Source organism: Schistosoma haematobium, chromosome ZW, assembly GCF_000699445.3.
Source record: "Schistosoma haematobium chromosome ZW, whole genome shotgun sequence".
NCBI classification, from domain to species: Eukaryota; Metazoa; Platyhelminthes; class Trematoda; order Strigeidida; family Schistosomatidae; genus Schistosoma; species Schistosoma haematobium.
In genome coordinates this window covers 71,109,339-71,132,300 of record NC_067195.1, presented here as the reverse complement: position 1 = coordinate 71,132,300, position 22,962 = coordinate 71,109,339, and the positions used below count along the sequence as shown (strand labels likewise).

The 22,962-nt window shown below is 31.3% G+C and overlaps 1 protein-coding gene across 1 annotated transcript; it reads left to right on the top strand.

Moving 5' to 3' along the window:
- Positions 1-622: 622 nt before the first annotated feature.
- MS3_00004301 (uncharacterized protein) lies at positions 623-21,162 on the top strand (the record flags this gene model as incomplete). The annotated part of the gene is made up of 6 exons (XM_012943035.3): positions 623-869; positions 7,869-7,960; positions 11,064-11,397; positions 14,739-15,365; positions 17,297-18,375; positions 20,877-21,162. Exons 1-6 carry the CDS (start codon positions 774-776, stop codon positions 21,160-21,162), a joined length of 2,514 nt encoding a protein of 837 aa, XP_012798489.1. The 5' UTR covers positions 623-773.
- Positions 21,163-22,962: the final 1,800 nt, after the last annotated feature.

The window sequence follows — 22,962 nt, the reverse complement described above, 5'->3', positions numbered from 1 at the left end:
ATGAACTGAACTAGCAGACCATTTTTTGTCATAGATATATGGTACTAAGCTGTATCGATATTTCTTGAAATACCTCTATTAGCTCAGTTGCAGCTAGACCACCATGGAAACCAGTAGGTCCTGGGTTCGAATCTCGCAGGGGGCGAGGTCGTGGATGCGCGCTGTTGAGGAGTTTCACGATAGGACGAAACGGCCTACCAGTGCTTCCAGGTTTCCCATGGTGGTCTAGCTTCAACTGACTCACGATCTTCACCATTGAAATTAATACAATCTCCACAAAACCCATCTGAAATAAGTCATTATATCAAAATAATAAAGCAGAAGAATTTTTCTGTTTCTAATAAGCAGCATCTAATTACAGACAATAAGTTAATATACGTGCTTCGAATAAATCTAACTAAATTTACAATTTATACACATATTAAAAATGGTTAGCAACTGAATATTTTCATTACATAATAGAAGTTAATATATTTGGTTTACTCTATATATTTTAATATATTTCTTATTCGTTAGGATAGTTGTGACCTTCACAATTTGACAAATCAAAAATACGGAAATAAAAATGTCCTGGTATAAATGTTATTACTGCAAATTTATATCATTTTAGATTCTAGTATACAAGTAATTCAAAGGAATTTTAACTAGAAGATATTTTCTTTTAACAGTCTTTTCTTAAAACAGAATGTTTATGAATAGAGATTTCATAAAATTTCAACGGATTATTACACATGTTTTACTATATTTCAATTGAATGATTTTTTGGTCAAAATATGAACACTGATAAATGTACTTGTCGTTGTACATGTAAATCTGAACAAAATTCAGATATGGATGATTCACAACGAAATCAACATTGTTCATTACAGGTAAGTTACTTGTCAAGCTGTATCTCCACATGTTTATTTATCAATTACTATAAACAAAGTTATGAAATCATCAATTCGTTTGTAGTAGCATGATGCTTGATAAAATTTCAGGTTTATAACTGTGAAGATTCAAGATTAACTCAATAAAATACAATCTTTGAACAAATATTCAAAAGTAGCACAGATTTTCTAAATCGACTGTATTTAGATTAGTTTCAAACACTTGAAACCAGTTAACTGTTGGAATCTGATCTCAACATCTTACAATCCACAGTTTGTAATATCAGCCTGACAATCCAAAACATGGTGATTTATTAGATTGACGAAACATAGTTAATAGAAATGTACTACCAAAGGATGACTAAAAACCTATAGTGCATGGATTAGTGAGTAACAAATCATTACGATGCGGTAGTTTAAAGCTACAAAACGTAACGTAGGAGAACCTTGATGATGCAACATAATAATATAATATTACACTATCAATAATCGACTCGCAAGTCTCTAATTCATAAGTATTCCAAGTATATATTTCCAAAGGCACATTGCTCATAAACTGCTAATTATTAAACTGTATAGCTGGAAAACTAATATCTTCAACGTTATAATAGTTCATCAGTGTTATTCAGCTGAAGAATCAAAAATGAGCCTTTGCTTTCTCCATGCATTTTGAAGGTACATGAATACTGTCTTTCAGCATTTTGTGTAAGATAATCCATAAAAGTAATCACCATATTATGAGTGTCAGCTTAGTGAGGGTAACGTTTAATAACATTGAAATAAGACAATATAATAGAGATTCATGAAGAATCATTTGTGTTATTCAACTAGTTATAAAAAAATATAAGAAGGTCAACTGTAGAAATATGTAAGCGAAATTATCGAACAACTAATGTAATCATTTCCATTTGATAAACATGACGTAAAAACATTATTCTTACTGTAAGTATATATGTAATATGTGATAAATTAGTGTGTCAAAAGGGTTCATTAGTTGTTTTTTGGTGTTAAAAAGAATGAAACATTTAAATTGAAATAAGTAACTATGAAACATTGAATGATCAGGTTAATCTTAGCATTGATAACCTCAAAGCTGTTGGGCTACTTTGACAATTTAAAAAGTGATATTATTCATGAGTTGGGCTATCATCAACTAGATTGCCAAGAGGAATTTTATAAGAGTTTAATTTTTTTTAACTAATAGATAATATTGTGTCGTTGTTGGCTAAGCTTGATGGCAAGAAGATTGCTAAAGGTTATTCAATTCTAACAGAGTGTGTAATTTGATTAACGAAACTATTCTGACTATTCAGTGGAATAGCTGATAATTCATTGTAATAGTTTTATAATCACATTTTGAGGGTAGACATACATTTTAAAAAAATAACACTTTATATACTTCTATGTATTAAGAAAACATAGGCAAATAAATGCAATTATGCATGACTGGTATGTTAAATCCAAAAACAAAGGAGGTCAACATATGAAATGGTGGAGAAGATTTGTAGCGCGGGTGGATGATTTTCATGAAGTTTTATTTTCTGAGTTGGATGGTTTGGTCGTGAAGTTTTTATTGTTCTTCTGAACGACATCGTCAGCTCAAACCATCCAGCTCAGTGGACAAAACCCCATCAATATATTTGACTTACATTCAGTACTATTCCGGAACACTTCTTACTGAGTTATATTATTATAAACTGACTTTTATCAACTATTGTGGGCTATTCTTGTACCATCAGTAAAAGGTATAATAGATATAATTTAGTTATAAGAGTAAACACTTTAATATAACATTATAATGGAATGTTCTCAGTTATAACTTCAGTTTGTTCGTTGATATTTAAGTTATGGACAATTTCATCATTTTTAATAAAAATCAAATATCACAATTTCTATCTTCATATACACTCCTATCTAGTAAAGAGTCTATAAGTTAGTTAAAGTGTGTTTTACCATCTTCAAATTTATAAACTAAGTCAAGTCAAAACAGTTCGTAGATTTCAGTGGAAGCATTTCAACACGGATATAAATTATGGATTTATTCTAATAGATTTATGTTCAGTAATTAGGTTGAAAGCACATAATCATTTGCTACTTAATAATACGATAATAAATCCCTATTGAATAATATTTTAGGTACAATCTATTAGTAAAAGATAGGAATGTTATTATCTTCTAAGTAAATTACGTTAATAAACGCTCATGATAAATCCTTAAAATAATAATAATGAAAAGGTTTTTCAGTTTTATTTATACAAACTATGGAAGTGAGATATTTCACTTGATAATATTCAAAGCCTAAAGGCTGCAATTTTTGTCCCAAAGCAGACTACAAATCATTATTATTAGTGAGATATTCATACTGTTTAAAAGAAAGAAAGCTAATTTTGGTCTTTTCAATATCGTCTGAGACAATTACTTATGTATGTATAAGTTTTTCATATACCTTTTAAAAATCCAAAAATAGCCACATTAATTTGTTATTCCACCTTTAGGGAATTTTCATAATGCTAAATTTAGCATAGAAAATAAATTGAAAACTCATGATTTAATTCAAAGATATAAGTTTTAAGAGTATCTAGGGGTTTTAGACGAAAACGTAAAGCAAATAGAATCCAGATTTGATTGATAGATGTTTAATTGGTAATGAAAATACCTAATGTTATAAAACCAATTACATTATGATGAAGTTTTGTTCTCTAAGCTGGATGGTTTGGTCGTGGAGCTTTTATCGTTATCGTTATCAGCACAAACTACAGGTAGAAGTGAATTGTTCAAACTTCTCCACATATAGTTCACAGCTTGTGCAATCAGAGATGCAGTCAAAATAAAGAAGTAAACAATGACAGGTTTAAGGTCAATAAGAACTAATCAACATCAAGGTCTACAGGACAAACTGTGAAACACATGTGGAGAAATTCGAACACTTCACTTCTATCTGAATTTGTGCTAATGATGTCATTCAGAAAAACGATGAAAGCTGCACGACCAAACCATCCAACTCAGAGAAGAAATCTCCATCAAAATCATCCAGCTGAGCTAAAATTCTTCTTCACCATACCAAATACTTTTTCCTAGAGTTCTACTTACATTACTTGTTACTACACTGAAACATTTTAACAAATGTACTAGTCAACTGAAATACATTTCCACTAGAACGATAAGTTATTATGACTTAAAAAAGACACATAACAGTCTATAATTATCCAATAATAAATATCACCATAATATAATTTAATTTATAAGCAACTACTCTTCAAAGTAAGTATCAAATTTTTATCCACTTGACTTCACGAATCTATTTAAAAGTTTCATACTTTTACTAATAAAACATAACTTATCAGAAGGGGTTTTGTGGAGATTTTAGAAATTTCACCGATTGAAATCACGGTCTCACTACTGAGGAGTTCCATACTAGAATGAAACGGCCGTCCAGTGCTTCCAGGTTTTCCATGGTGGTCTAGCTTCAATTAATACATGATTTCAATCAGTGAAAACAAACCTTAATCAAAATATGAAATTTTCTTATTGTTCGATTAAAATTAGAAAAGCATATAGAATGTTTAATCAAAAAGTATACACTAGGTAATCTGTACAACATTATTTTGATTTTGATCTGAAATTTATCAGTGTAATGTAGGATAAATAAAGAAGTCAAGAGTTACATTGATTCTTTGTTTCAAAAATCATTCTAGTTTGTTGAAATCGCTTAAATCGTGATTGGCTTTACCGTAGAAGTAGAGAGTTCAGTTGATTTCATTTGAAAACAATGGAAATAATATAATCCATTGTTCTAATTCAATATTTTCATTGATTATTTCCCAACTTTAAATCTTACTTTCTGTTATTTTAAAAAATAATGATATTAGGTGCTTGTATGTAGTTTACAAGGAACATTAAACTTAGGTTTCTTACTATTCAGAGTGCATGATAGATATGTAATTGTGATCGTAAGGTAACTAGCGCTTGCTGAGGATTTCTATCGATTATTATCCAGCTTCACTGGACCATATAAACTGCGATTAACGTTCTGTATGACTGAGATGCATTGACAAGTGATTAGTGACTCTACATTTAATTCACTATGCTGAGATTTTAAGTGGTCGGAGTTAGCCTACGGTACAGCTCATGCGATATCTTAGACCAGTATCCAAACTGCAACTTGATCTATGGAATTTGATTAGGTCTGAAAGGACAGGATAAAACATGTCATTGTCAATATTGAGTGATTAATCTTTTTTTTTTTTAAATCAACACTATTATTTAATATTACTGTGTAAACATGAAGTTAATCGTTAAGGCATTGATCAAATAAGCGACACTTGACTAGATGTACTTAGATATATAATGAAAAATAGTTAATTTAAATTTCGTTGGTAGAAAAAATTACTTAATAAAGTCAATAACGTGTTCATTTCCTCTGTTACACCTTTAGTTTGAATACTATCATTTGCTAAATGTTGTTAAATATAAATCTACAAATGAACAACACATTAATGTTTCGACAGCACTATGATTTTGAGGATAAATAATTCTGTGAGCAGGAAAAACATTAACAACCTCAAGCCAGAGATCAAATGAAAGGAAAAAACAATCGAAAAAACATGCAAGTATTGTCCACACACCTATAAGAACTAAAAACAAACAAAATTCTAGGTTTCAAAAACAAGGAGCTAGTTAATTGTAAAGGAATGAAAGCTTGATGGTTAAATTATCCAGCTCGGAGAACAAAATATCCTGAAAATCTTCTGTCTAGTCTTCAAGTATATTTCACCATCTTAACTAAGTTTGTCATCAGAGTCTCAATAATGACTCTGTAACATCAAATAAAAATAATGAATCAATAGGAAAAAACTAGTTTTCGATTAGTATCTGTTTATCAGTATGGAAGATTTGCGGGGATTGTAGCATTTTCACAGTTAAAGTCGTGAGTCAATCTAAGCCAGACCGCCAACGAAGTCTGGGAGCACTCAATGGATGATTCGATTTATTGTGAAACTTCTTAGCAGTGCACATCCATGATCCTGTGTTCTAGTCTCTCGTGCGAGATTGTTAGTCGCACTGCTGAGGAGTCCCACAATTGGTTAAATCGACAGTCTAGTGCTTCAGTGTACAATCAATATATAAATGAGTGTAATTTCAACTACGGTTGTCGTGTTTTAGAGTGAACAGTCTTTTATGCTTTTACTTCGTGTCGTGGAAATTTTAGTGGTTCCTCGTTTTCAAATATAATAGACGACTTGCTTTTTGAATCCGACATTGCAGTTCAGTTAACTGACCATAGTCTGCTAAGTAGCAGAAGTCAGTTTTAGGTGCATTCCTTGATCTAGGTATTATTATGCTGATGAGATGTTTAAAACTCGTGCAGAGATACCATCCCAAATTCGCATAAAAAAATAACTTGGCCATTAGGAGCTTTTTATGAAGCTTGAACGTTTAGAAATGTTATATTAAGTTGTCGTTCGTAAGTAGCCCATGGCAAACAGTTTAACTACTTACAGTAAATTTAAATAATAAAGAAATTCCATTTTAAATACATGAGTCTATACAACATAGAATAATAAAATTCAAGTCCATGCAAACATCATGACTATCTTCATAAGTTCTAGTTTTGTAAAGTGTTTATGCTCTTAGCTCAATTCACATATATTTTGAAGTGAAATAAGATAACTCGTCATTAAAAAAATGTTTTCATATTAAGGCTCAATGATTTCTAGTTCAAGTGTACAATGATATGATTTCTGAAAAAGAAAACAATAAAATTATATTTTACAAGTTGAGTGACACATAGGTTATCTGCATTTATACTTCAAACGAAGACTTCTGTGACCAGTTTGATCGTATAATGCTAATTATCAAGTTATACATATCGCTAATCCTCGTATATTATTATCGAATTAACTCACGTTGGTGAACAACGGAATTAAATAAGTCGAATATGAAAATGCATTTCGAATACGTCTATTTCATACAATCATTTTTTCAGACAGCCGATCAGAGAAACAAAGTGAAATGAAATGATATGCAGTGAGAGCCAACTCAAATTAATAGTCACATAAATATAAGTTACAAACATGTGATGAGCAAGATGAGAAATGCAAACACATACACTCATGTAAAAACGATCAAGGTTGATAAGCGTATACTTAACGAGATCAAAATGTGACTCAAGATGGATGAATAAATTGACATGTCCGGAAGCTATGTGGGCTTAACATAATCGACACCACAAGACATTAAAAGAGCTGGATTAGTGATTTTTTGACAGAATGACTACATGACCTAAGTTAATAACTTTCAAAGAGGTCATTATGATGCAGAAAAGAAATTCAATAAACATTATAGACTTACTAAACGTTGAAAAATGTTAATTTTAGGAGCAAACGGCTGCCAGATCAAAACCAGTGGTCTTTTCACTAGAATAGGAACCCTTATTGTTGTTTTACAAATAACTGATTTGAGAAGGTCAGAGTAATTTAACTGATGTAATATTATAAACCCATTTATAAACCCCATCGTATAGGTTGATGAAAGTGAAAATGAAAAATTAAAAGTGTATTTAGATTTCATTAATGCAAGATTTCCGAAATTCTATGGTATTATGTCAATTGCCCCTAACAATTTGTATGAATGTATCATATTATTTATTCTTTTTAGTAACTCACAACCTTAAACTCGGATTTACACGTTCATTCACACTCCTTATATTCTTATTATTATCATCAAAATGTCTTATATTTACGTTGCAATTATGTTACTCAGCAAGAAATAGTGTAGTGCACATCAAATAAAGATTTTCCAATTATAATTTGTTGAAGACTAATCATGATTTGTTTTGGTTGCACTAGCCAATATTTGAGAAAAAACAAAGATCCAGTATAATTGCTTGGACCGTCCATAAGATGATCATTAATATTGATTGAAGAATACAATTAACTCTTTGTTGAAATTACATACTTTAATAAATATAAATATAATTTATAATTTATTTCATTTTAGATCTCTAATAGTGATACAACTGGTGATGTCACCACAACTAATTTCACAGAGGAACAAAAGAATATGATACTTAAAATAGAAGCTTATAACAGGTAGTGTATTTAGTAATCTTTTTAAAATTCAAATTCAGGTTTTAAGAAAACATTAAACTTTTTTAGATTGTGTGATAATTTGTTTTAAAGAATAATCAGTTTTGTACATTGAATGGTTTTGATTTCAACCAGAGAACTAGGTATTTTGACTTGATAATCCAATAAGAGTTTATGGACTAGATGTTAAACGATAATCAATTTATAGGCAAAAGTCTCTGCCCAATTGATATAAGTAAAGGTTATATAGATGGATCAATAATTTTCAGCATGAATTTTTATGTCGATAACGCCTATGTCATTCATGATAAATTTAGTTCAAATCTACAGAAGCTTCGAATCATCTGCAAAATATTTGTAGAAATGTTTGTTATCCAAAAAATACCATTTTTTTATGCACAAAACTGTAATCACTGAATATGAAAGTATGGTAGTTGCTTAACATTTGAACTATATTGATCTACATAATCTGACATCCCAGTATACATAAGCAATAAACATGAACTAAGATAACTTGAAAACTGAAGCAATAAAAAGTAACATAAATTATACAGAACATCCCTTTTGACTATTATGATTTGATTCTGGTTATTAGGTGAATACTCTCAAGGTCAATCGGGCGTCTCTCAAAGATCGTCCATAAATTATAGTCTCACCGACATCCAAATAAATCCTCGTATTTAGATTCCAATTCAATTAAGTCTGTCAAAGAGATAAATAGTGAACTACATTTTTAAACACTGACTTTGATAATGATAAAAATAATTTAGTAATTATATTCACAGCATATATATAGTCTCATCCACATATATTATTCTGGCCAAAATAACACGTTAGTGCTTACTATGTTTTCACTCACACTATTAATTTTTCAAACATCTTTTTATAAAACGTAATAATTGTTTTTGTTGCCTACTTCATCCATTTTTTAAAAAAAATTTATACCCCTCACGTACAACTAGATGTTGTTTTCTTGTTATTAGATATATATTTGATGAATGTGTCGCTCAATTTCGTGAATTAGTTGAAGTTCGACATTAACACCATTGGATGCCGGCTCAGTAGTTTAGTGTTTAAGTGCTCGCGCGCGAAACCACTGGGTCCTGCGTTCGAATCTCGCAGGGGGCAAGGTCGTGGATGCGCACTGCTGAGGAGTCCCACAATAGGGCGAAACGGCCGTCCAGTGCTTCCAGGTTTTCCATGGTGGTCTAGCTTTAATTGACTCATGATCTTAACCACTGAAATTACTACAATCTCCACAAAAAACCCATCAGATTTATATTTATCTTCAATTTGACCACTAGTTAATATCTTTACAAAAGCTAATATTAATTTATTGAAATAATAATCAGTTTGACAAGAAAGAATATCATTATGTTAATAAAATGTAGTTTGTCTCAAATCATTGTAAAACTATTCGTATTGTTGTTATTATTGAAGATGATGTTCTCTAAATTCAGTTGAACGTTATTAAATTTCATTGTTTCAAACTGCATCCTATCAAGACAAAGGCCTATTATGGTAATTAGTTTTCTTTTTTTTCAAAACTATAATGATAAACAGGAAAATGAATTAAAGCATTCATAGTTTGTTTAGTAAATTTACAATATACTCATGTTTCATGTTGAAACGGAAACTTAAATTAGCTATCAACAGGACATTTTATGCACCCCAACTTGTCATTATCGAAAAGATAAGGTCTATGTTTCACCAAAAACCGAAACAGCACGAAAGTGATTGTGTCACATCCCATTGTGTCTATCAATTTACATGTATGTGCGGAAACACGTACATAGGGAGGAGCAACCGTGATTTGCAATTAAGGGTAGGTGAACATATAACAAAATGGTTGGAGAATCAGATGAATTCCAATGGTCAAATAAGATCACAGGATAGACAGGCATCATCCTCCGTTGCGAAACTTTGATTGAGACGGGTCATAAGGTTGACATCGAATCAGCATTTGTAGTGTTATACAAAAGCTTTAAAGGACGTATACTAAGGTTTATTAAGGCCTTGGCTATACGGAAATTGAGACCCCCTTTGTGTGTTTAAAAACAATTTGTGCTTACACTTAACCTACCCTGGTAATACTTGTTTATTATCCAGAGTGGTAATCACATTTGTTTTTGTGTACTTTATTATTTTTCCTTTATTATGACTTACCCTTAACTTGTCCAGTTGACTTTTTAATTCTCATATATAAATGTTCTTAACAAGTATATGTGTGATCAGATTGTTCGAAATGTATTGCGCAAATATATCACATAATTCTGATACACTTTGTCTTCTCATTGCATTATCGAAACTTATCAAAGGGACTAATTGTTTTAAATATACATTTCATTCAATGATTATATTTATTTCATTAACTGTAAAAACTTTGCGTTACTATCTAATTCGTAATGAACAGTGATGTTACTTTTTTGTCAGAAAGGATAATAATTTTATACTATTACTTTTCGTTATCTAATGTTCATTGTCCAGAGGATATATGGCAATAGACTCGACACAAAAATCATGGTGTTAAAACAAAGATTTCTATTGGTCCATATTGAAACACTACGGGTCAGGAGGCTATTGATCTTGTTAATTCTAGTATCCGCACTTTTACGCGTAAAATAATACACAATGCCTTAAGGTAATATACTAACTATTAATATTGTTGCATGTAAAAGTTAGGTCATAACAAATAAAAATATATCATCAATAATGTGAAATCAAGGGGTTCTAAACTAGTGTATGAATTGTATCCCCACAGTTACTAAGGAGATGAGAAACCAAGAATTCTTCATATCTTCATCTTTGATGCATCACTTTATGTAGTTTATTTTACGTTTCCTTTCACTAATTACTTCAATATTGAACATCTATAACATATCAAGTGGTCTAGCTACTAGTATCTTACTGACAAAAATAATTTTATCCCCATATTGAAAGTGGTCTAGCAATTTATTGGCGTAGAGTTTTAAATTTTCATTAAATCGGCTACAGTGCCATATGTCCCAACTGACGGAAAATTGTTCACTTTTCTTCATTTAAATAAAGTGGTTTTGTACTTGTTTTCAGTTATCTGATGGAATAATAATTTATATTCAAATTTCAGGGAAATTATAAAAGAGATAGAAAGACTGCAAATTGAAAGCGTGAAAACTAATGATGCGATTAGCCTTTTAAAAGAACATTCAAATATAACACAAAGTTCCTTCAAATCGCCTCAGGCTCTTCAAAGAAAAATAGCTTCATGTAGTAGTGTTCATCATCATAACGCTAGTATATCTGGTTCTAGCACTTCATCATCCTGGTGTAAAAATGACTGTGAACCATCATCCGAGGGCTCTCAACAAATAAACCAGCTGAATAACGTTCAGTTAACGGAACGCTTGGAATTTCTCAGAAATCGACAATTGCAATTGATGTCAAGGATACAAAGTTTGAAGGTAATTGATTATACTATGTTGGTCCTTTGTATTTTCAGTAATTAAATGGCCCTTTCGTCTATTGCAGGATGCTTTATTTGTTAATGATTCAAGTTAACGAAACATTAATTAACTAGAAATTTTTATTCTCTTTTGAGTGAATAAACACAAAGTCCACAGCCTCATAAATTTTCGCGTTAAATAAAGCTTAGTGGCAAAAACTGAGTGGAAGATCTGGGTTTAATATTTCCTCTGTCAGTCGTTCAAGGGTGCTTGGATTCCGAAAATTCAAACTTTATGGCGAATAAAATAGAGAACTCCAAAGGAACTTCATTGGAAATAATTTTATGGGCTGAAACTTCGTACTTGAGTATAGAAATTGTATGTTCCACTCCTCTCCATCAATTTTTGTCTGTCCTTAAGTCACAATAATAAATTAGAGACTGTAAACAGTATCAAAAATGTAGATGGTATTCTTCACAGATGAAGAGCATTCTGAGTATCTTTTGCAACCAGGTAGTACATGACAGCTGATTCGTCCTGGTATAATAGTGTTCAGGGACATACACTCAGCGCCCTCTATCAAAGATCAGATAAATATTTGTCTGACAAATAAAAAGTGAACCGGTTACCACGGACTAAAGTTGTGCTTAATACCAAAAAAATCTTGAACCTGATAGAAATTACTTTGTAAATACTGACAGGTTAATACAATTAACGTAATCTGAGAAATTAATTCCAAATATACTTGCAATTTTGTAAAACAGATTGCACGATCGAGGTGATAAACTAAATATCCTTCTTTTATACACAGAGCCGACAAGGTACAGATAAACCTTCTCAATAATAATATGTAGTTTCAATATGTTTTCAGTGTTATTTTGCCTACGGGAGAAACAATATTTAACAAGATTCCGTTAACTTTTGTATTTTAATACGCATCGACAGTTCCTGTGATTTGGTTAGCTTCATTTAAGCAGATGAAATGAAATATACTCGTGAAGTCTTATAGACTATAAAAATTCATCTCAGATATACACTGCATAGATGGTATATATAGATCAACTGACGTTTAAGTGTACAATAATGTAAATCCATTAAAGGTTCTTAGATCAAGAATTATAAAACCTATTTAGTTGAATTATTTACGTGTCATTAAAAGATATGCAATAATTAAACCACCGAAATATGTCATTTGCTAGTTATATGGAAAATTTTTCAGAAATTTAGATATGAGTACAATACTGATATTACTACATAAAACATACTTAGTAGACAGTGATTTAATTAGTATCAGAAGGGGTTTTTTGGGGAGATTTCAGTAATTTTAATAGTTGAAATCGTGAGTCAATTGAAGCTAGACCACGATGGAAAGCCTGGAAGCACTAGATGGCCGTTGGATGCCGATTCAGTGGTCTAGTGGGTAAGCGCCTGTCGCAAGACTGATTGGTCCTGGGCTCGAATCCCATGAGGCGGGGTCGTGGATGCGCAGTGCTGATGGGTCTCACAATAGGACGAAAAGGCCATCTAGTGCTTCCAAGTCTTCCATGTTGGTCTAGCTTCAATCGAATCATGATCTCAACTACTGAAATGATATATTTATTTAACATTTTAAAGTCTTATAATACAAGTGTTTCAGTTATCTTGATTAGTAAATTATTACTATCAAATCTTTATCATCTTGAATATTTGAAAGAATTTTCATCTGAAAACTATACTGTTTTTTTCTGAGAAGTTCATGACTATTATTTTAAATTATAAAACTAAACTTGTCAGAAAATCTACTGCCAAATTTGTTTTGTTTAAGATAAACTACTTGTGTTTTTATTTATAGTAAATCAGAAGAGAAAATTTATAATCAAACAATTTTGACCAATGTCTTTCTTTATAAAAAAAAATAATGTTTACAGATGATGTGCTAATAAAATATAAGATAAAAATTTTTGACTAGAATATAAAATGTGGTTTGTTTTCTTTTTTTCTCTTTTTCTTTTTTTTTCTTTCTTGATTTTTATCTATACTATTTCAATTTTTTCTTTTCGTTGCTTAAGTAAGAATGAAAAATAGATATTTATCATAAATTGAATATCACATGCAATAGACCAGTTTATACAAATGTATATATATATATATATATATATATATATATATATATATAGCAGTCTAACTAGTGAGCTGATTTGAAACCGTTACAATTATGTAACTAATAATGTACTCAATCGATATATTCAAGTGTTGCTTTTCTTAATTATAATAATCAACTTTAATCTGGTAGTTATTTTGTAGAACCATTAGACTAATATTTAAAAAAAAGGTATTAAAATTTGTATTTCTATTCGGTTTACCATCAATACAAAACTAGAAGTTCTACAATAGAACAAAATGGCCGTTCAATGTTACTAAGTATTCCATGGTGGTCTAGCTTCAATGCACACATGATCTCAACTATTGAAATTACAAAACTAAGTATAGAATATAGGTATTTTTAGTTACCAACACTATTATCACTTATAAGTCCTTGGAAATGTTAACCATGATAAATTTTGAACTTTAACTATGAAGAATAAAATAACAAAGCAATTCCTTCAGTTTTGAATTACATTCATAAATGATATGTAAAGTACTTCTAAGAAATACTTTGACCATCTTTCATTCATTTACTGAATAATACAATTTCCCAAAAAATCATTTTTTTTTATTCAAGAGGATTTGACTAACAAGGGTGTGATTGACAAATAACTTATTAGCTTTTGCCAAAAAAAATCTAGATAGTTGTACTATTGTTTATTAGTTGGGCGTGATTTACATCAGCTATCCAATCCGTTAGATATAAGTAAAAGGTTATTTGTCTTGATTGATATTTAGTTTAAGCTATTTAGAAATAGGAAAGCCTTCAATTAGATTCTAGATATTTTCTTCTGAGTAACATGATAAGAATGGGAATAATATACACATACGAAGTCAATCTATATCCTTTAGTTACAATGAAGAGATAGTTTTGAAGGAATGTAAATGAAGACAATGTATATGCATTAGGTATTGTTCATAGTAAAAATAATTATACACATAATTAATGTAGAAATGGTGTAAATTTCGAAGCCTATAATGTTTTATTTAAGAGCTTGTCGTGGTTTATATTCATGTCAAGTTATCAAAACTACCCAATTTATAATAACATCATGCTTTATTGGTAATATGTAGTTTCATTTTAAGATCGATTTAGTGAAGTAAGTAACACACTTCCTTTTTGCCACAAAGTTGATAGATTGAATATAGCTCAAGTTTAATATGCTGAAGTAAATTCCTATTTTTACTGTTCAAAAATCTGTCTTAAAATAATTTATTTACGTTTTTATATCCAGAAATCGAGATTGGTACTTATGCAACATATGCAACAGTTATATGGAACACAGAAGATGAAATCAAAAAACGAAAACCTTTATCAAGAAACTGACAATCAAGGTTGCTATGAATGTCGTGTAAATATTTCACATCATCTTGTTGATAACACATCAGATCTCCATACAACTTCACGATTATCTCATACAATAAAACATTGTCCTGACAATTTCCCATTGAATTCAAACATGGTGAGATCATTGGTTGATCGTGAATGTCAAACCAGTTTCATTGCAGAATCAGAGGGAAAACTGATTAATAATAGGTTAGATCATGAGTTTTGTTTACCAAAATTCATGAAACATAACTCCTTACCTACTTATTCAAATAATGATAGTTGTAATTACGCTGAAAATGTAATTTCAAATACTACATCCAATGTTTCAGCATTGGCAATGATAGCAGCAATGACGGCGGCTACAATCTTTAAACGAACATTTCAACAATCCGTTTGTCAAGTACCTACCACAAATTCAGATAATTTTTATAAACAGGACTTTCAACAAAAAAACGATTCTGCATTTAATTCATCAATATCGTCTATGGAATCACAGTATTGGTCAGAGTTACGCAATCGTACCTCTGTCAAGGTTAGTTATGATCTACCATGATACGTAACAAGGATATATTATTTAGAAAATTAGCTTTTTATCACAAAAACAATTGAAGCCCAATTAGAGGGAATTGTAAGGTTATTTCGTTGGGGGTAAGAAACTAACTAGAGTAGATGAAAGAGAATTTCAAAGACTATATATATATATATATATATATATATATATATATATATATATATATATATTAGTGTGCATACTACCGATTAACCACTTATTCTGTTAGGCATTATTTTAATAATCCATTACTAAGTGATATGTATGGTAGCAACCTACTTTCTACATAATGACTTGTCACGAAGAAAGATAATACGATGATAACGTTAAATATGGTACATTTACTCATATATAATTCATGTGACTGAATCAATTACATACCTACGATTTCATGTATAGTAAATGGAATTTATAATATCATTTTTATTTATTAAAAGAAGTTTATTATTAATTCACCTGTAACTGTATATGTAATAAAACGTTTTTGGAGATAGAAAAAACGAATCTAAATTGAAATGGTGTTTTTATATGATTATTTTTTAAATGGCAAATAAAGACACACCTATCAGTAATGTAATATTAACAGAATATGTCACATCTGTGAAAGGAAATTCACTGACTTTCTTAAAATAAATCTAATAGCATATTTTTCCACATTCACCATAGCAGAATTCATCATACACTATAATTATACTGATACTTAATAAACACAGCAGCAGCCAGATTATCTGAAACGACGAATACTGTTACGCTTCCAAGGTATAAAAAGGAATTATATATGATATATGTAATATGATAAGCTATGTTAAGCTGAACTAACTAATCAGCATATGCTCACCAGTGACGGCATTCAAGAAGTAATTCCTGGGGTTCTAGTGAGAAGCAATGACCAGTGGAGCTCAACTGGGTTTCTTTTGATATAGCAACTCACTGAACACAAGGGTGGATGTGAATCAATTTGAATTAGACATTGACACTGTTGGATACTCGCTGTAGTATAAAAGTTAAGCGTTCGTGTGTGAAAACGATATGTTCTGGATTCGAATCTCGCGAGGCGGGATCATGGATGCGCACTGCTGACGAGTCACACAATAGGACGAAACGGTCGTCCAGTGTTTCCAAGTTTTCTATGTTGGTCTGGCTTCAACTGACTCATAGTCTCAACTATCGAACTAAATTACTTAGTTGTTCTAGGCTAGACTGAATTACTGGGTTTTCTCACTTGTAGATATCACAATTTGAATGGCAGCATTTTTGACATTCTTAATGGTGTTCAGTAGAGCATAATCGTTACATGTATATTTAAAGTTATGTTCTTATTCTGATTTATGCTACCGTGCAAATTGGTTTATTTCTATGTTCTCTTTATTTTGCATGTACATTTTTAAACGTGTTATTCCGAAGCAAACACTCCTTATAAGTGAAAATATAGGTAATATTTAAACTGGAAAATCAACTCCTTTGAAATGTAGTAGTTAACAATGTTTAAAAGGTCAATAACGTGAAACGATATTCAAGAAGTAAACATGCTGCCATGGTTGTTTTATTCGTAAAGTTATTCTGTATGAGATTTAGTTACATTTAAGCCAAAATGCGAAATGTTATTTGTTTCACATATATGTTGTTTGTAAGTATTTTGCATTCATAAGCGCTTACAAGTGTCTAATGTTTTGGTCTAACTATATCAGTGAGTTCATAATTATGTTCTTTGACTATCTAAAGACAGAAAGAGTAAATTGTGTAGTTTATTGTTGTCTCATGAAACAACCAAAAAATTTTTTTCCACCCTAGAAAAAACATATTTATTGCGTATCTAATTAGTCTTGACAATATCAAGTAAATTTTTCTATCCAACAAAGCTAATAAATAGCTTTAATTTTTTATACTTTATTTAATAATAACCCTATTATCAGAAAGATGATTCAAACGAATGTCTAAAAGATGACTACCAATTCTACAATCAGTCTACTTTCAGTCAGCCTTCCTGCATCAGTAATAGAGCAGATCTACTTCCACCTCCTCATTCTGCACCAAGTTCTACTTCATACTACCTAGATAATATAGATCTATTTCCATCTATCTCTTCTTCAGATACTAATAAACCACTGAACAGCGGCTTACTAATTCCAGCTATATCACGTGAAATGACACTAGCAAATCCATTAGAATCTACTTATTTTCACGATACGCCAAAATGCAGGAGAATACCTGACCTTAATTCATCCAAATCTTGTAAAACAGAGCAAATGAAAGGATATGAAGAGAAAGAATCCAAATCAAAAACCTCCTTAGATAATAATGAATTGAATTATAACTCTCGATTAACAACTTCCAGCAGGATATGTGAAAGATTTTCTGATCGTATATTACAAGCTCGGCAAGCGATTGACAAATGGGATTTTCAAAAACACTGTGAGATAAGCGATAGGGTAAACCAACGGGAAAATCTCGTCACTGAAATAAACAAACATTCAAACGTAGTGAATGAAAAATCAGTTAATGATCAGTACTATTCTCGACAAAGTCCTCTGTTAAATAAATCAAATTTTTGCAAAGAATGCTACTTAGCTCCCAATTTTGTGCCTTCAACAGTTTCTTCAAGGACTAATACTTCTAACGACTGCCCTGTCCAATGTGTAGCAACTGTTACAAAAAATATTTATCCAGATAAGAGTCCTCTTAAAGCTACATTTACAAACTCCCAACCTAATTTATCGAAACCAATGCCAATTCAAGTCGTTAAACCAGCAATTAGAAATCATGTACATATTACAAAGGCGAATGACAGTATTAAAGAATTGCCTATAAAGACTGATAACAAAATTATAGATAATAAAGGAATTCAGACACATCGTTCACAGCAACATGAAAATCGTAGTGTTTGCAAATACAAGGACAAAAAAGGAATTAGTGATAAACAACAAATTAAAGGCGTGCTAATAAATGAAAGTTCAAAGTCTGAAAGAAGTAATAAAACAAATAGAAATTCTAGGTAAGTTAATAGTCAGTTTTACAAGCAGTTGAACTATTATGTAATTCCTGTTGGTTGAAGAGCCTATCACATTATTCTTGATACTTCACAACGTTTCTAAAAAATTACTGGACAACAATGTTGAAGATGATCATAAGACAAAAAGCTTTTTATAGATGTCAAATTTGTAGAAGGATAATCTCCTGAATAAGTTAAGTAATTCAAATATTTACTATAAGCAAACTTAACCTACAACACTCAAACGTTTAATCATACAAGAAATGATTTTAATTTATACAAACGGTTATATTTTATCAAATCAGCTGCGTAATTTAACTTTTTGGTTTCATATCTTCTATAATAGGATACACCGATTGAATGTTTACTCTTAATTTCATACATAAGAAAAAGTACTATTTTATAGTATTATTACCAAATTATTAAATCTTGAGCTAAATTTGGAGAACATGTAGTTCGAGAACAGCTTTGATTTTGTAACTTCAATGAAGTTATTCTTATATCATTTACAATCAAATGTAAACGTGTTAGAATGCTTTCAATTAGAACATCATGTAAATAGCAACTTTGTCACCAAAGTTTTAGCATTATACATCTCATATGGCTTCTCATATCATTATCATCAGTAATGACAAGTATAACAAGGTTTTAGTTTGTCGGGTATAAATTGAAGAGTTCATGCTTAGGCTCCATAAATCTTTCAGCATTAGAGACTATCCAGTATAACCTACTTCTGTGAAGTAAATTATTTTCTTTTTTGGAAGCCGTTTACCATACATAAACTGAACTACAATAAAAATTATTCCATTGGAAAGCCCTAAATAACACAGTTAAAAATTCTAATACTCAAGTGCAGTTTATTAAAAACGTCTATGTGTATTCAGTATTATATTGCTAGATATCCGGAGGAAGTCAGAAGGAAGTCCTGTACTCAGGTCACAAATGAGTGTGTTTCACCAACATGAAGTGAGTGAAAACTTGGGGGGGGAATGAATCTCCTCTTGGTGAATATGTAGCTGAAGACTGACAACTATAACGTGTTGTATGTCCACAGAATCCTGTCACCTACCTTCAATCGTTTTGCGTTAAGACTTAATGCAAGAGATTTCCTGTCACTCAGACATCTGATCATACCGTAACATGGTCAATAAAATTTGATCATCAAAAGGACTATATAAATATGATATTAAACTTTGTTCAATATTCCGTTTTTCTTGTTTCCATCAGTAGGATACTTTTCAGATTTCAATTGCAATTCGCCAAACAAAAATGGTAATATGTCTTAAAAAAAAGAAACCAGTTATAGCAAAATTTATGATGATAAAATCATTTTAACTTTGAGATAATACAAGTTTTTAGAGAAATAGATTTTGGTTGGCCTACATATCAAATGCTTTAATCTGCAGTTATAACAGTTTGTACAGTATATTCAATAGATCAACCAATTACGGTATATAAACTCCACTTTAGTCAGTAACTTTGTAGCAATTAAACTCATGTTGTTTTTTATGGTGATTGAATTTACAGATTACGTAAAATTGTAATTATTTAGACAGTAAATCGAGATCAGAGTAACTCTGTATCATAAAAATGGTTGACATTTGTGCTTTGCAAGTAATTATATTTATGTATATGAGGTAGACAGGTAAATGACTAAGTAAAGGATGGTAATAAAGTGTACGTTACCATAGTTGGAAAGTGAAAAAAATATTGAAGTTTATGAATAGAGAGGTTATAAATGATCGTCACATCCATTCAAATCTTGATAATAATAATAACCTGTTGCTTGACTTATCTTAATCAGATTCTTAACAGCTTTAAGCACGTCAGATTTAATCATGGAATAATACCACGTTCCCTCATTTTAACCCCCTTGATTATCAGTGTATACTTGACTCATTAGCAAATAGCAATTTTCGTAAGTGCTTTATTTAACCGATAACAATTTGACGAACTTTGAAATAGACATCCAGGCGAGACTATAATTTATTGACGAACCAATCATGAATAAGATAACACATCTCGGATTTTCACTACAAATATACTCATTCATTCGTATAAATAGAGTTTTCCCATCATAACTGATGTCAGTTCGTGATGAAAACACTAAACCTAATTTCTAACCTTAATCATCAACAGTGAATCATAATTGTAATTCCTCACACAGGTTTATCACTCTCATTTGATCCTGGTTAATAAGTGAACACACTCAGGGTCAATTTCGCGTCTGTCAAAGATCGTCCATAAATTATAGTCTCACCGACATCCAAATAAATCCTCGTACTTATGTTCCAATTCAATTAAGTCTGTTAAAGAGATAAATAGTGAAGTACTTTTTTAAACACTGACTTTGATAATGATAAAAATAATTTAGTAATTATATTCACAGCATATATTTTAAGATTATATTATTGTTAAACTGATTAATGTGCCGATTCTTATTTGCAAAATTCACATAATAGGAGGAAACTAACCTCTTGTTTTGTGTTTTTTCTAAATTTTAGTACACAGCGCAGTGTAGCATGGGTTGACGAAGTCTTATCACATCCATTGTCTAACAGTGCAAAACCTGACACAAATACCGATTTGACGCCTCAAAGTGATGTATCTAATAACAATTGTAATGAGAGACTTAACAAATATTCCAACCAAAATAATGATAAAAATATAAATGTAACAAAGCATATTGAAACACACCAACCAATCAAAACAATAACATCAAATGTAGTAACAACTTCATCACGTCGACTACTTCCAACTCCAAGTAACAATATAATGAACATTAATTAATTGGTCAGATAAAATTCCAAAGCTCTATTTTTGATATCTTATTTTATTATTCAGATAAATGGGAATAATTATAAAGTTATTATACATTTACTGATCTATTCATTTTGAGTTCTAGTATTGAGATTGAATCATATAACTTAATACAAATAGTATTAATATTTACTGTACTAGTATGAAGTATACTTTAAAAAAAGTATATAAAATAGTCAACTTTTGTTAGTTTACTATATTTTGAGATATATTTATAATACATCTTTTCACTAGTATGTATAATCAATTGACCTTCTTAGTTTAGATATGTGAGGTAGATGAACAATTTCGGCCTAACTGTTGAAGGTATCAATATCCATATGAGATGTTTTTGAGAGAGAAAAAAAATTATTAGCTGACATTTTCTTAACAAACAGTAACATCATAGTTACTTGATTATTTACGCTTGTCGTTTCTCGTGGAGGAGCAATGGCCGCTCACCAGCACTCGCCATCCAACCCTGTAATGAGCAATCCTTTCCAGCTCATTCCAGTTATTATTCATCCTTTTTATATTTGCTTCTATTTCCCGACGTAATGTGTTTTTTGACATTCCTCTTTTCCACTTCCCTTCAGGATCCCAAGTTAGGGTTTGCCTCGTGATGCCGTTTGGCGATTTGTGTAATATATATCCTATCCATTTCCATCGTCTTTTCTTAATTTCGTCTCCAGATGGAAGCTGGTTTGTTCTCTCCCACAGTAGGATGTTGCTGATGATATCCGGCCAGTAGATGTTGAGTGTCTTGCATAGACAAATATTTATAAATACTTGCTGCCTTCTTCATGATGGTTGTAGTAGTTCTCCACCTTTCAGCTCCGTACTGTAGAACTAACTGTCTTGTCGTTCACATTAAAGATTCTCACTTTGATATTGGTTGAAAGTTGTTTTGAGTTGCATATGTTCTTCACTTGTAGCAGTGCGGCCCTTGCTTTGCTAATCCTTGACTTCACGTCTGCATCTGATCCTCCTTGTTCATCGATGATGCTTCCCAGGTATATGAAGGATTCTACATCTTCCAGAGTTTCTTTATCAAGTGTGATTGAATCGCTGTTCATCGTGTTGTATTTGAGGGTCTCGGTTTTTCCCTTGTGTTTGTTGAGGCCTACTGATGCAGAGACTGTTGCCACACTGGCTGTCTTTATGTTCATTTGTTCGTGCGTATGCGATAGGAGGGCTAGGTCATCTGTGAAATCCAAATCGTCTAATTGGTTCTGAGCTGTCCATTGTATTCCGTGTTTTCCCTCAGATGTCGAGGTCTTCATAATCCAGTCGACCACTAGAAGAAAGAGTCAATTGAAGCTAGACCACTATGGAGAACCTGAAAGCACTGATCGGCCATTCCATCTTAGTATGCGACTCCTTAGAAGTACGCGTCCACGAACCTGCCTCGCGAGATTCGAACCCAGTCCCTGTCAATTTCGCACATGAACGCTTAACCTTTGAACCACTGAGCCGGCAGCAAATATTATTCGCGCGCAAGACTGATGGGTCCTAGGTTCGAATCTCACGGGACGGGTCCATGGATATGCACTACTGAGGAGTCCCATACTAGAATGAAATGACCATCCAGTGCTTTCATGTTTTCCATGGTGGTCTAGCTTCAATTAACTCATGAATTCAATTATTAAGTTACTAAAATCTCCACAAAACCCCTGTTTGCCCATATGAATGTTAAATATTCAAAAATTCGTTTCATTGATTTACTACATTAACGCTTTTCATGAAAAAATCGTCTAACTTATACTGATTAAATGATAGGTCTTAAAAAAA